Source organism: Drosophila suzukii, chromosome X (genome assembly GCF_043229965.1).
Source record: "Drosophila suzukii chromosome X, CBGP_Dsuzu_IsoJpt1.0, whole genome shotgun sequence".
NCBI lineage: Eukaryota > Metazoa > Arthropoda > Insecta > Diptera > Drosophilidae > Drosophila > Drosophila suzukii.
The window spans coordinates 20,668,355-20,683,970 of NC_092084.1; the positions used below are offsets into that span (position 1 = coordinate 20,668,355).

General features: G+C 41.8%; 2 protein-coding genes across 4 annotated transcripts in view; both read right to left on the bottom strand.

Annotated features, from left to right (window-relative positions):
• Nucleotides 1-1,638: 1,638 nt before the first annotated feature.
• On the bottom strand, nt 1,639-9,841 carry RSG7 (Regulator of G-protein signaling 7). Its single transcript, XM_036821332.3, has 7 exons — nt 8,514-9,841; nt 7,468-7,715; nt 7,229-7,412; nt 6,309-6,595; nt 6,119-6,232; nt 5,905-6,030; nt 1,639-5,229 (listed from the first exon to the last, which is right to left on the bottom strand). Exons 1-7 carry the CDS (start codon nt 9,201-9,203, stop codon nt 4,902-4,904), a joined length of 1,977 nt encoding a protein of 658 aa, XP_036677227.2. The 5' UTR covers nt 9,204-9,841; the 3' UTR covers nt 1,639-4,901.
• A 313-nt stretch (nt 9,842-10,154) lies between these two features.
• Nucleotides 10,155-15,616, bottom strand: part of LOC108005385 (uncharacterized) — a 50,133-nt gene continuing 44,671 nt past the window's right edge. For all 3 annotated transcript variants that reach the window (XM_036821330.3, XM_036821331.3, XM_036821329.3), the window contains exons 5-6: nt 12,779-14,831; nt 10,155-12,063 (exon numbers count right to left, since the gene is read on the bottom strand). In XM_036821330.3, coding sequence (XP_036677225.2) covers nt 11,206-12,063; nt 12,779-14,831 — 2,911 coding nt within the window. In that variant the 3' untranslated portion in view covers nt 10,155-11,205. The remainder of the gene's footprint in view (nt 12,064-12,778; nt 14,832-15,616) is intronic.

Consider the following 15,616-nt stretch of genomic DNA (forward strand, 5'->3'; position numbering starts at 1 on the left):
AGCACAATCATTCAGGGTTATAAGTTTACAACTTTTCTCATATTTTTTATGTAATACCTAAAAATCAGAAAATGGAAACGTTTTAAAATATTATTAAGAAGAGTCCTAATTTATAGACTACCTTACCTTTCCCGTTATCAGACTAATTTTTTTGATCTGTTAAACTTGAACAATAAAATCCTATTGCGTCATCCGAATATTATTTTGTTTTGTGTATTGTACGCGTACTCGTGATCAGTGGAATTAATTTAAAATAAATGTGGGTCAATGGATTATCAATGCCCCGAATGAGGCGTCAAATAGAGAGAATTACCCTGGATACGAAAACCTGGCGAGGGGAATGTGCCGTACCGTTACCATAGAGATACACAGATAGTTCGATGAACACATGGGCAGTGCAATGACTCGAGATCAGCACTCTTTTTCCAGGTACGCAGATCTGTAGAGAACGGGGCATAGAGGGGCATAGTCCCATTTAAGGTTTTATAGCGAAAACGTGATCGGGCTCCTCCGTGGCCCCCGTAGCATCCCCATACCCCTTGGAAAAACTTGCGCAAAATGCTACACACGTCCCATGTCTCTCTGTATCTCTATCTGTATTTGTATCTATGCCTGCATCTTTACCTCCACTGTCATTCGTATCTGTATCTCGACTTGGCCGAAAGTCAAAAGCCAAAGCCCTGCCAAAAGCAAATTAGATAAGTCGCGTCCCCCGGATAAATCTTGGCCATATTCATATTCCGGGAGACAAATTGATAATGGGGCAGCAGTTGCTTTATTGCCGCTCTGCGGGACGGGAAGTCGTTGTTGCTCAGGCTTATCTCGAGACCTCGCTGGTAAAAATATATGACAAAAAAATAAAATCACAAAGGTAAATACTTAGACAATCGTGTCAGGGTGTGGGTGGTGGCTCTATTGCCAACCGATTTGGGTTCGGCAGAAACAGAACTAGAACCAGAAACATAACCCAACGGAAACTCCGATTTCAGTCTGGGGTTTTTCCAGTATTTTCAATAGAACCACCTACTTTTATAACAGCTCATGAAAAGTTCCTAGATCTAAAGCTACTCAACCAAATTTCCTGGAAAAAATAATGTAAGCAATGTTCTCCATAGGGAGTTTAGGTTTTCTAAAAAAACAAATGCTACTTATGAACTCAATATACCACCTACTCTTATAGCAACTGATGAGCAATTTCTACATCTGAAACTAGTTAGAAAAAATTCCTGAGAAAAATAAAGTAAGCAAGTTTGTCCTTAGAGAATTGAGGTTTTCTAAAAATCAATTGTTACTTATAAGCAAAATATACATTAAACATTATAAACTTCGATGTACGTTCCCAAACTCAAAATAATATTATTATAATTGAAGTGTAGAGAGCTGTGATCTACAGGGATCGTGTAGATCTGTAAAATAAGATATTACACAATAGATATTACTTCAATAGCCTAAACTTCCTTAGCTCGAAGTCTCTGTTAGTCAAACTAGTTTTTTTTTTGTCATTAGATAATATAATATATGGGAATTCCATAGCTTAAACACTCCGAAACTTGAACTTCTATTAGGACCCAGAACAAATTAAACACAGGAGTTGTTTCTTGAAGTTTGTGTTTTAGTTAGTTTTGTGTCACAATTAAATTTCATTTATTTTATACCTTTGTTTTTGTTGCTTAAATTGCGCTTTTATTTATTTACTTCAGTTTTTGTTTTTCTTGCTGAACAATTTACAATAAACGCGGCCGCTTTTTGTGTTTTTTGGTTGTAGTTTTCCTTGCTTGCAGTTGTTGTTTCATATTTAATACTTATTGATTTGGTTGATGTGGTTTTTTATGTGATTTTTTTACTTTTGCTGCGGGCTAAACCTAAAAAGTTGTTTGCTGTTGCTTGTTGTGTACACGTACATATATCGAATATTTTTTTTGATTATTTGATTTAATTAGTGTTCTCCAAATCAAGTGGGAATATACCCCTGCTAACCCTTAGTTATCCATCGATTTTGTTTAGAGTTTTTATAGTTTCCGCTACATTTAATGGTTATTTTCGTTTAGGTGGGGGCGTTGGAACAGTTAAAAGGGGGAAAACAGTTGGCCAACAGTTCCTATATGCATATATGTAATTATATATATAATCTGGCAAACGATAACAGTGGCAAGCCAAAGGAAAATTGTGTGTGAGACGATAGGGATTTCCCAGTTTCTTCTAGTTTTAGCTTTGGCTATTTTGAAATCGATTTAAATTTGTCACTACCAACACACAGACGCACATCGAGATACATGGTTTATATATATCGTACTTTATAATTTTTACTTTTACTTTTCACGTTTAATTACCTTTACTTTTACTGTTACTGTTACTGTTACCTTTAATGAATTCTGTATACCTCATACTGTATAGTAATAGTTATTATTTGCTCGTTAATTTGTAGACACCATTTACAATTACAATTACAGTTACAATTAGATAGACACACACAATGCGATCCTAATTAGATACATATAATACGCCTGGGATTTTTCAACCCTTTCTTTTTTAGGCCCAAAAGTAGGCAGCATGAGTGCGTGAGTGTGTGTGTGTGTGTGCAAATTACATGTGTGTGTTTCATATAGTTCCAAGTTTCAAGTTCCAAGTTCCTTAGTTTACCTAAGTCTAATTGCTATTCCGAAAGATCCTGGGATCAGTTTGATGTTTCACATAAACATATATGTCTAGCTGCACCCACTATCATACAGTTGTGGTCAAAATGATTGTAGAATTGGCATTTTAAGATTAAATGAAGAGTACATTGCAATATCTATTTACAGTAAAAATAAAATTTAAACAAAATCGTTGATGTAGAAATCTCCAATTGTAAACATAAGTTGACAAAAAAGGTTTTTTAATATACTTTGAACCTATTTTGGTTTGAACCAAGGTGTTTTATACTTGGATAAAATTGAGATTGTAGTTTTTTTAATGCCTTTTAAGACCACTAACTTACAAATGATTGCTTTTAAGAGTTTTAATATTATATTTTTGTCTTAAAGTTTTTTTCTTGCGGCACTAATTAGAGTTTTTCCCAAGCCCCCAATGCTATTGTTTTGACCACAACTATATTAGTTATGTTTTCGGGGTTTACCCCGTTTGTCCAAATCCGAAAATGTTTAGAGGAGAGATTTTGCTGAGAGAACCAAGTTGGCTGGCCATCCCTAGTTTTAAGCCCCTTTATATTTTTTCGTAAAGCTCACTTGATTTTTTTTTTTGTTTGTTCTAACTTCCTATAAGCTATCACACCTTTGACCCTACCTATCCTACTACTTCAACGCCCTCTCGCCCAACCGAACTTGGTTCTCGCCCTCTCTTTTCCAACCTGCTATCCATTTACTGCCTATTATTAACATAATTTATTCTAAACATTCACTAAAAACAAAAACATTTTAGCCTCTTCCTCTAAATCACACACACAAAACGAGCACAGTGAGCGGCAAAAAAAATATTATGATTAAAATCTTAGTTTCTTTTTAATTTTCTGGCTCCTTAACGATATGTGAGTGTGTGTGTGTGTGCGCGGGTTGTGCAGGTGTGTGTGTGTGTGAGAGAGAGGGAAAAGAAGTGTTGAAAAGAGACGAGACACCTAATCACGGTGATAAAGGAACTTAATCCAAAGATTTGATTTTTTCGCATTTTTCAGTTGGGGTTCTTTATAGGGTTTGGGGATCGTGTCGAAAGCTGCTTAAAATGTTACCGGCTGAATAGCTGAATTGTCATCAATCGCTGACAAAAGATGCCTGGCATGTTTGGCCTTTCAATTTGTTTTTAATTTACGTAAGATTTCCGCCTTGGCTTCCTAGTCGTTAAGCTTATTCTCGTATTTTGAGTATATGTATGTACCTCTTAAGATTGGGGATTTTCTGCATTTGCTTAGTTTTGGTGTTTTTCGGTTACAGTTTGACATTTACTAGTGGTTTTCTCTTTGGTTTTTCTTCATATTTTCTTGGTGTCTTCGATTACGATCGTTATGCTTTTTGGCTAATAATTAATAATTCGTATTTGCTTGTATATTATGAATATGAGAATAAGGTCTCGGCGGTTGTTGGTGTTGTCTTTCGTCTCAACTTTTCGTTTAAAATAAATAAGGCTTTGCAAAAAATCTATAGATTTTAAAACAATTATTGAAGTGCCCTTAAGTAGGCTAACATTTGAATGTTTTGAATTTGGAATTATATATTTGGAAGAAATAATAAAAAGAACTACCGCAGAAATCACTCATAATGGTGTCCAAAAGTATAAAACTATGTATTTCGATGTGCCATAGTCATGTATTCTTTTTGAAAGACGACATTTATTTTTTACTGCATACTTTTAGACACCTTTAAGGGTGATTTCAAAATCTTAGTCATTTTAGTTTAATTTTTCGGTGGGGGAATTAGTTCCCTTCATCACAATACAAATAAAATCTATTGTAAGGAAAATGTAAAAGCAATCCTACTTTTAGACGACAACAAGTAATTGTTTTAAAATATCCGTGGACTTTACGTAAAACCTCCAGTTTTCGATTTTTGTAATCTTATTTAGGCCTTTGGCAGTTTCTTATTTCCATCTTAAGTGGTGTCTTTGCTTTTTGTCTGATTAAGAGGGAGACGGCTAGAGAGTGAGTTGTATACCGTGAGGGATTTTAGGGGGCACTTTGAGGTAACGCATAATCGATCAACGAACAATCAAATACAAAAATGGCAATAAAAAACGTTCAAAATCGAGAGAACACGCGACACAGTGGCAGACAATTAGATGAGTAACAACGTTTAAGTTCATACAAACTGGGCATACATATGAGTACCAAGTGCATATGGTAATTCCCCTGCCCGAGGCATCAAGGATTCTGGATCCTAGCCGACTGCGATGACGGGGAATCCCCGCAGCGTATCTCAACGTTTCACCCCGAACAGATTCGGTATGGACTTGATCTTCTTGCGTGAGCAGTTCAGGTAATCCTTGTACATGTCGGATCGCAGATACCGGGAGTACGAGTCGCTCTTCATCAGGTGGTAAACGTGCGAGGCGGCCACATCGAAGCACCACCGATTGGGGCCGCTCGGTGAGTTGACCGCCTCGCGGGCCAGCTCCACCGACTTGGAGTCCACGTTCACCGGGCAGGGGGCGTCGGGGGCCAGGAACTCCTGCCAGATCTTCTGGATGGCCTCCTTGATCTCCGACTGCGGCAGCGCCTTCATTTCCTGCACCGATTCCCAGAATCTGAAAGGATGTGGAGAGGTATTATTAGCTAGGATCAAGGAGTCAGGTCAACATTATAAAAAAATCTATAAAATGTATACACTTAGATTGAAGTTGTTCCATTGATTACAAAAATATATAGTATAAATATGAACAGTTGACTTTTAAAGCTGTATAAAAGTATGCAGTGAAAGAATAACTTCGTATTTGGAAATAAATCTATCGGGCATCCCTATTCAAATTATATTGTTGCATACTTTGAAACACCTTTAAATTTGATTTGAAAATGCTAGATGTTTTTAACAGCCTCGATTAATAATTTATAATGTGTTCATTATTTAGTTTTAGCTTTGTCCTCTTCATATTACAAATTTAGACATATTTTAGGGAACAAAAATTGTAGAGGGAGAATCGAAATCATATTTTCAGTGAAGGATAGGCTCTATGTAAGCTTTTGAATAAAAGGCGTTACACAAATTACTACGGTTTTGAAATCTCTTTTAATTGACATTTTAGGTGTCTAAAAGTATGCAGTTAATAAAGGAATTAAGGAACTCAAGAGCTTAAAATACATTGTTGCATACTTGTGGGCACCTAAAATTAAATTTGAAAGAGATTTAAAAACCATAGTGACTTTTGCCACCCCCAATAATACATGTTTGCAGCTCTTCGAGTTAAATCAATTTATGGACTCACTTGAGATTCTCGCCGCTGTACTCCTTCTCCAAAAACTTGGTGAACTGCTCCCGACCGATGCCATCGTTTAGCAACTCGCGCAAACTGAATGCCCAGCGCTTCACGCGACGCACAGGAACTTCTTTGCTGTGGTGTCAAAAATTAATTTTAAATAAATTATTAGGAATCTTAAAATCCATAATTATATTTCTAGAATATTGAAAAAACATCTCACCTATTTTTCTCCGTATCCCACATCTCGGTACTGTCCGTTTGCCAAGGATTCGGCAGCTCCGGCGAGGTTATAAAGTAATCGAACTCATTGTACTGATCGTAGTAGGCAACCAGACTGGTGACGATTGAATTTAAAATTACCGAATATTAATAGTTTTATTTATAAATGGTATTACTTATGGGCTACTTACGCCTCGGCCGCCTTTGACACCTTGATTGTCCGCCGCTCGAGCTTCTGTTTGCGCAGGGCGATGATCCGCGTCAGCTGCTCGACGGGATTCTTGGCCAAGGAGGCACCGGCGGACCCGGTTCCGTGGCTGGAACCGCCCCTCCTGTAGGCCTTCTTAATATCAATTTCGGTGGTGTTGACGCAGCCGGGCATCGGCCGGTGGACGTCCCAGAAGGCCCGCTCCTGCGAGTCCAGCACCTTCCGCTCCAGCTTGTCCCGCTTCTTGGCCACCTTGCTCTGCGATTCGGCCTGAAAAAAAATATATTTCAACATTATTCACCGGTCGACAATAGATCTTATTAAATAAGAAGCTATGTTAAATTAAGACTTATTATTTCTTTTACTTATATGAAAAATATGTAATGTTTTAAGACCTATGTACATATTCGTGGATATAATCAATGGATCAAAGAGGATTATAAAAAGGGATTAATACAATTAAACATGACGTTTAAAGTTTATAGTCATGATTTTAACATTTATCTGGATTTATCGGCCGAATTAAAAAATGTATTTGAATACCTAATTTTTAAGAAAAAAATATTTATTTAAATATTCATTTGACGAATAATTCTGCAATTCTAGAAATCTTAAATATGATTTAATGCATAATCAGGCAGTTTATTAAAGATTAGCAAATGTCTATAATTTTATAAAAATATCGAATTATCTAAAATTGTGCCAATCTCTCAATTATTTCTATCGTTAAAAAAATCAAAATGTGTTTATTTCTATTTCAAGACCGCTTCATCTCAAAAAAACAATCGCGAGAGTACTTTCCTCTTGATTTCAAGAACGTTTCTTCTCGAAAAAGTACGAATACCAGTTCTCAAGCCAAGAACCTTTGAGATTGGCTTTTTCCAGTTATTATATTAATATTACCTGCATAAATATAAACTCCCACTTCCTGGAGAACATTTTCTGCAGCTTGGCCAAATTCTCGGCTTCGTAGTCGGCCAACTCGAGTCGCGTCTTGTTCTGCATGGTGCGTTTGCAAAGGTAGACGGCATAGTCCGTATTCTCGGGCTCCCAGCAATTCGAGGGCCAAAAGTAGGGCGTCTGGAATCTGTAAAAAAAAAAATAATTAAAGATCGGAAGGATCCTATAGGATCAGCACTCACCTGTAGAAGGTGCCGTCGTTCTTGACGGTCAGCGCATGATCGTCGATGGGGAAAATGTAGCCATGGGAGCTGAGCAGGTGGGCGAAGTGCAGGGCCTCCGTCACGTCCTCCACATCGAAGTTCTTCAGGATCCAGGCCACCAGGTCTGCTCCCGTGAACACCGAGGGCACCTTGCTCATAAAGGCCTTCACCGTGCGCACGGCCACGCCCGTCGACTCCGCCTGCATCTTCTCGATAATTGCCTCCATCTGCGAAAGGAATCGATTCAATTATTGTCAATTAGTCGGCACACGCACAATCAATATATTGGCAAGCGCATTAGGGCCTTAGAGTCTTTTTAATAGTTATCATCATGCATTTAAATTATTTTGAAAATCTAAATTATAAATTAAGTGGCTCAGACAATTCTAAATGCTTAAATATTTTAAATTATAGTTTTTTTTAGTCCAAAACTAACAGTTTTCTAGTTTTTGCAAAGACTTTTTGTATCTTATTTATATTTCAGATTTTTAAATACCGAAAACCTATTAAATGTAAAATATAAAGAACCAATAATACTCTGAGAGAATTCTGACGTTCTCATCTGAGTTTAAGATGTTCTAAAACATATAAACCATTTTTTGAGTTGAATATATTTTCAATGTGCTTGAATCATGTTAAACGCGGCTTTCAAGAACGAATGTTCTTAATTCAAGAACAATGTTTTTGAATCTTTCTGCCTGTGTAATAAAGCTTTTAAATTTCTAACTAAAAAATAGAAATAAATAAAACCATGACCTCGATTTTACTATAAATTATACAAATTTAATGAAATTTTACATATTTTAAGAGATCAATTTAGTAGTATTAAAGCCAAATTTAGGGTCATTTGCTTAAATTGTATTTTTTTTTAAATAATTAAATATTTTATTACTATTATAGCTCAAATAATTTAATCTTTAATACTATAATAATTTAGACACTGGTAAAATGAAGGTAAATCTGAAAACCAGGTTTGCTTTATTGAAGTTGCACTGTATTAGGGGTAATAAAGATGAGGACATTACCTTTTTGTATACTAGTATATTGGGGGCATCCTCGTTCTTGCCGCCGCGCTGATGATGCGACGTCGCTGGGACCGCGAGGGCGGAGGCGGTGGGCGGCTGGGGCGGTTGGGCGGCCGACTGACCCGCCGACTGCTGCTGCGAGTGACCGTGGTGGTGGTGGTGATGGTTCCCGCTGACGGTCAGCAGGCCGCTGCTGCTGCCGCTCTGCTTGCTGCCCGCCGCCGCCGCCGTCGACGAGGATGTGGCGGAGGAGGAGGATGTGGTGGTGGCGGCGGCGGCGGCGGCGGCGGCGGCGGTGGTCTTGGCTCCCAGGGTTGTTCCCGTGGATGTGGATGTGGTGGCTGCGGATGCAGTGGTTGCTGGCGGGTTAGCAACCGATGTGGCTGCCGCTACTGCTGCTACTGATGATTCGGTGGCCAAGGCCGATGAGGATGATGATGATCCCTCGGTTTCCGGGTAAGCAACTCCATTATTACTGCCATTGGGCAATGGCGTTGGCGAGGGGGTGGCCGTGCTGGCACTTCCTCCACCACCTCCTCCGGCGGATCGGGCCTCCTCCAACTCCGGCGGAATGGACACCGCCAGCGGATCGCTGCTGTTGCTGCTGCTGCAGTCCGTCTTCGCCGGCGCCGCGGTGCTGCTGGCATTGGTGGCTTGTGTTTTGTCCGCCTCCGAGTTCATCGTTACCATTTTCTCGAACGGCGCTCCAGGGATATTTGATTTCCAGAGCTCTTTCTATTTTTAAACACAGAGTGCAGGGGCGTGGGTGCCGGCTGCTTGGCAAGAAGGGGGTTGGGGGTGGTTCTGCTCCTGCTGCTGCTCCTGTCTTCAAAAAGGGGGTGGTGGTGGTGTTGGTGGTGTTCTCCCAGCTCTCCTGTGTGCGTGAGTGTGTGTGAATCAATTCGATGGCTAATAGAATTTTTATTCAGTTTGTAGGGGTCATTTTGCCTTTTTTAATGCCATTTTCCCAGCGTTTACCACCCGCTCCACCTCAATTTTCACTTGGTTTTTCCTATTTCTGGTTTTCCGTTCCGTTTTTTCCTGTATGCTTGAAATGTATAGGAGTTATGGCACACACACACACACGCACGCACACAAGGTGATGAATTGTTTATTATAATGCCCCAGCAGATTTCCTTGAAGTCCTCTTATTGTTATATAGGTTTTTTTGAATTTTTCTAATTTAATATTTGCTATATTTTTAGCAGGGATTTTTCAAGTTTCGCTTGCTGTTGCTGTTGCTCCTTGTTCCCTCTCTCTCTCTCTCTCTTGCACTCTCCCTCTCTCGCTCTCGCACGACGTGTTTTTTAGCTTTTAGCCCGTAATCATTTTACGGCCCAAAGTCAATCGGCTCCTTAGAGCTTCCTGCTGATAGTCCTTCATCGATTTTTCGTCCTTCCTACCCCATAAACTCTCTCTTGGCCCACTCTCCCGCTCTCTTTTCGTCCTGCGCATGCGCAAATACCGTTGTTTACATCCAGCCAGCTGTTGTGTATCGTTAGAAAATAATCGATTTGATATCGATAAGTTTGCGATCTAAAAGGTTGCAAGTTCAAGGAAGATACATCTAAATATCGATAAATTATATCGATACGATATTTTCTCATTCTCAGTTCTTATCACGCCTTCTAAAAACACTCATTATTTTCAATTTGCTTTATTTCAATAATAAGAATTTGAGTCTACAAATTATTTAATTCGTTTAAAATTAACAAAAAAAAATATTTTTATGTATGTTTTACAAACTAAAGATTTATTTTACGCATAGTGTTTATTAGTAGCATAGCGTGATTTTAACTTATAGTGACCTTAGTTGTTATGGCTTTTATACAAAGTTTTGCAATGATTTTGGAAAACATTCAAAAACAGATTACAATAAATAGAAAAAAATAATACATATAGTGTGTGCAGGATAAAACAGATAGCTACGGCTAAACGAAGTATCCTTCGTTCCTATAGATATCGATAAAGTTTACATACATATATGCATGTATTTTACTGCCCCTAGGACTAAGTGGTGTCTGTAGCGCCTACACTCGTTTATTATTTACATAGGTTTGTGAATATATTTTTTACCGCATAGGGAGATATAGGTTCTTATATATGGTATAAATATATATGTATGTGTATGTGTTTGTTGCATCCCTATCAGCGATTGTCGATATATATCGATTGTCGATCACCATCGAGATTTGAGCAACAGGATCAAATCGGGGTTTATCTCTTATATGACCAGCTCTACATAACGTAACTATTTGTTAGTGGAAGAAGAACGCGAAATAATGTTGGATTGAGCTTGATTGGATAGATTTTCGTTAACTAAGTAGAGTTTTAATGAAAGTCAAACCGGAGAGGCAAAACAAGCTTTGTATAGATCCGAAAAAACTAAACAATTTTGAGATTAAATCATTTTTTTATGTTTTCGAGGAATATCCATAAATACTATTGAAAAACATCAATCACAAAATATGGAAATGTTGAAATACGAAAATGAGACCATAATCGGGGTTGAATGAATGAAATGGTATAACATGAAAGGACGATTACTACATATGGAACCATTAACATCTTGTCGTCTAGGCTGGGATTCGATAGCGGATTGGCCTCCCTATAGATCACATTTTGACACTACGTTTATCAATGACATAGAAACCATCATTATCGACATGATTACTCGGATTATGATATACTATTACTGCTGCTGCTGTTCCCTCGACTGCCTCACCGATCGCTCCCTGTCCCGATCCCGATCCCGGGATTCCCTATCGGACCACAAGGGTTGACCACTTTGGGCCTGATAGGATAGCGGTGGAGGCGGTGCCGCCAACTGGGCCTGGGGCACCAGTTCCGCCTGCGGATTGAACTGGTTGTTTGTGTTGTAGTTCACGAGAATGTCGCCGGCGAGGCTGTGGCCTATGTTCACGCTCCGGTCGGGATAGCCCTGATTCTGGGCCTGCACCTGGATGGGCTGGGACTGCACCTGCTGCTGCGGCTGGGGCTGCTTGTTCCTCCAGTGTTTGTGCTGGGCCACGGGCACCAGACGGTATAGGGGTTCCGCCGAAGGGGCACTGGGATAGCCTGGCACATAGTACGGCGGATAGTGGGGATGGGCATGGGGATGGGAATGAGGGTGTCCCTGTTTGCTGCTGGGTCGAACCCGCTTGAATTGCGGCGGTGGTCGCTGCCAGAATTGGAGGGGATTCGACTGGACAGGGGATGGGGGCCTCAGCTGCTGTGGATCGTCCACAAACTGGGGCACTGGCGTGCTGTAGATCTGAGGCTCGTAGATCTGTGGCTGCTGCTGGAGTTGCTGGAGCTGCTGCTGCTGGTGCTGCTGCTTGCCCACCCGGAAGTGGCGTCCTGGCAGGTAGGAATCCGGTGGAGAGGCCTCCAAGGAGGTGTCCAGCTGCAGCTGCTGTTTGCCCACCCGCAGGTGACGCTGTCGCTGGCCAGGAGGCTGGTAGACTATCGCCTTGAAGGCGTTCTGGTCCTGCTCATCCGCACTGTAGTTCACCATGGGCAGGAAGGGCTGCTTGTCGAAGTCGGGAGCCTGGGAATTTAAATAGATTATTAGCAACATTTACCACATATTTTATATATAAATATCAACCAACAGAAGTGAATATATTTTATTTTCAAAATTAGTACTAGTACCACCAAACAAACGCAGCCTAAAATTATGCAACATCTGCTTACTCTTAAAGTTTAAAACTTTTGGTTTTACTGTCGAATGGTTCGTCGGGTTGCTCATAGATGGCGCTTTGCTCAATTGGCAGATCGAATTTTCATTGCCTACATTTCAGCGCAGAGCATTTCAATCAATTGCTATTTAATTAAAATAATTGTGATGCCAAAAATAAAAACGCCAAGTGTACTTAAAATTTTAAAATATTTCTTACAACAAGAAACACTTTGTTTTCCTTTTTTTAAAAAGCTTGCAAAGTCTCTCGGAGTTAACGAAAAAATCTTAAAACATTTACTGTTGTATGATTGAGTTATTTTTTTAGACTAACCATTACCGATTTATATTTAGAATTAATGTTTTTTCAATGGATTTAGATTAAGACTTTGGGTGTTCCTTTGCTAAAACCAAGGACAAGTAAGGGATCTTCTTTAAATAATAAAAATCGGATTATAAATTTAAATTACACTTCAATGTTTTTTTAGACTAATAATTACACATTTTTATTTGGAATTAACGATATTTTTAATGGATTTAGACCATGACTTCTGGTTTCTCCTCTTTGGCTTCACCAAGGACTCACCTGGAAGCGCCCCGGACTGACATTGACTCCTGCCGGGGGCGAGATGAGGTTGCTCCTGAGCAGCTGGCCCAGGGAGGCCTCGTACTCCGCATGGAGCTGCAGCTGGGCGGTCCTCGGTTTGGGCGTGATGTTGACCACCTCGGGGGCCACATCGTTGGCCGGACTGGGCGATGCCTTGTAGTGCTGCAGGTGCTCCCGCTGGTGATGATGTGGGGACACATTGTTGTTATGATTATGGTGATGCCGCTTGGGCGGCTTGGTGGCCAGGAAGTCATCGATGACATTGGATTTGATCGATCCCGGCTGCCGCTTGGCCTCAAAGTATTCGTAGTAAATGGGATTGGACTTGGAGAGCGGTGGGTCCAGCGGCGGCTCCTGGCGACTGCCCTCCGTGGAACTGGGCACGAAGACCAGCTGGGGACGCGGCGTATAGTTGACTGGGTAGATGGGTATGGGCACTGCCACCGGAACGGGCACCCGCTCCACATACTTGGGTGAACTCTGCCTAGGCGGCGGCGGCAGGTAGGTGATCCCATTGTATTTGGGCTTGTAGGAGGTGCGAATGGCAGGCAGCTGCACTGGAGGTCGTGAGGTGGTAGTGGTGGTGCTGGTGCTGGTGGTCGTTGTACTGCTGGTCGTACTGCTCGTAGTTGTGGTGCTGCTCGTGGTCGAAGGTCTCCTGCTGGCCACACTGCCCTCCAGTCGACTGAAGTGATCCGGCGGCGGGGGCAGAACTATGCCAGGAACCAAAGGACCCGGTGGCACTGGATTCGAGTAGTTGCTCTTGTAGACAAACGTATAGGCCGGCGGATAATACAACGAGGGATCATCCTCGTCGAAGTCGCTAACATTGCCTGGGAGCGGAGAATCCCCCACCAGCGAACCATTGCCATTCAGCCCGTTGATCAGCCAGGGACCCAGGAGCGGTGGAGTCCTCAACAGACCCTGGGACGCCACCGAGTCGTTGGGGTAGAGCAGCCAGGGGGCATAGGGCGCCGGATAGACGTAGGCCGGGGCCTGGGCATCTGCGGACTTAGCTGCCGGAGATGCTGCAATCGCTCCCGTCCGGGCAGCAGGATGCGATGCGAGATTTTCACCGGCGGCGCCTTGGTGGCCCTGGTGGTGGGCTCCCTTAGCGGATAGCGTTGCATTGCCAGTCGCCGGACGGAGGATCTCGAGTTGATTATCTCGGATAAGCTGCAGCGGCCCGTGCGGCTCGAGCTGCACGGGAAAGGGAGGCGGCACGGCGGGATTTGCTGGCAGTTTGATCTGTCTCCCGGGCGCATCGTAGTCATCGATGGCCGGCCAGGGACCCTGCTGGTTGTCGTCGGCCTCCTCATTTAGGGCGCCGCCCTTGATCACCAGCAGGTGATCCTCCGCCAGCCAGATGTCCTCCTCGTTCAGCCCGCCATAGTTCCGTTCGTTGTCCAGCGGCACCTCCGAGTTGCGGGCATAGCTCAGCACCCCTGGCCGTTTGGGCACCCGGCGGAAGAGCTCCTTCTCGATCAGGCCGTACTTGCCGTCCCTCACCTGGTCGGCCAGCGTCTTCTTCTGGTCCTCCTTGGGCGGTTTCTTGGCCGGAGCCTCTGCTTCCTTGCCGGATCCGGCACTCAGCCGCAGGATGCCATTGTCCCAGTTGTCGAAGTCGTCGGGTTCGTTTAGCAGGGCCTCATCGTCATCGTCGAACTCCTGTCCCCTGAAGGGATTGGGGGTGTTGGATTTGGGGGGAGGCAGTGGGGTGGTGGTTCTCGAGGTGCTTGGCGGATTACTAAATCTCGTAGGGGCCGCTGTGCTGCTTAATCTCGGCCTGGTCGAAGGTTTGGCCAGGCGGTAGCTGCTGCTTGCCTTGCTCCTCACAGGAGGTTGCCTCGCAGTCGTCGTCGTCGTGGGCGTCGTGGAGGAGGAGGTAGAGGAGGATGTGGTACTCCTCTCCGTCGTCGAGGGACCATAGCTGGATGAGGAGCTGTTGGCACTCACCGCCGACACCTCGTAGGTGGAGTGTCCCTGGGCGTTGTGGATGTGACCGGCCACCAGGCGCTGGATCATGCGTGGCCTGTCAACGAAATTGGATCGGGAATCGCAATCAGGGAATGGAATATGACAAGTCTCCGTCATGGTAACTTAATCAAAAAGCGGCACCCTAAATGGGCAGACTCGTGAAGAGATCACAAAAGGAAAAACCACAATGAATGTGGCTTTGGTGATACGAACACCGAAATATCCTATAGATATTACACGATAATTATAAAAATCGTTGCTCCAGTAAGTACATTTTTAAAAATAAATCACTATAAGTCCAAAATGATGTTCTTACTTTAACTAACTGGGTACCTAAAAGTTATTCAATGATTAAAGAATGCTATATGTTTTTACCTAAGTCTATATAAATCTAAAAAGTACCACACCCTTACTTGAAAGGATTATTAGAATTATCAGATTATGATAAATTATATTATCAAATCGTGGAGAAGACAACATCTAATAATCACTTTAAAAAATAATACCCTGATCATAGGTAGGGAATTTTAAGATCCTATTAGAAAGATTGCCCTAGTTCTTGTTTAAACAGTTATTGATTAACTAATTAATATTTATGCTTGCAGACTATACATTTTTTAAGTGATAAGACTCTTAACTTGATTTAAAGAGAGTTTTAGACTCTAAATTCTTATACTCTTTACCTAATAGGTATCAATATCAAAAATCCTACCTAAAACTAACATACCAATAATTTAATAGGATTGCAAACTAAATCATTTAAAGGATATATATAAGTGAAGAACAATGTTCCTTAAGTTACTATCTAACTAACTATCTATCCTAACTATCTATCCCAAC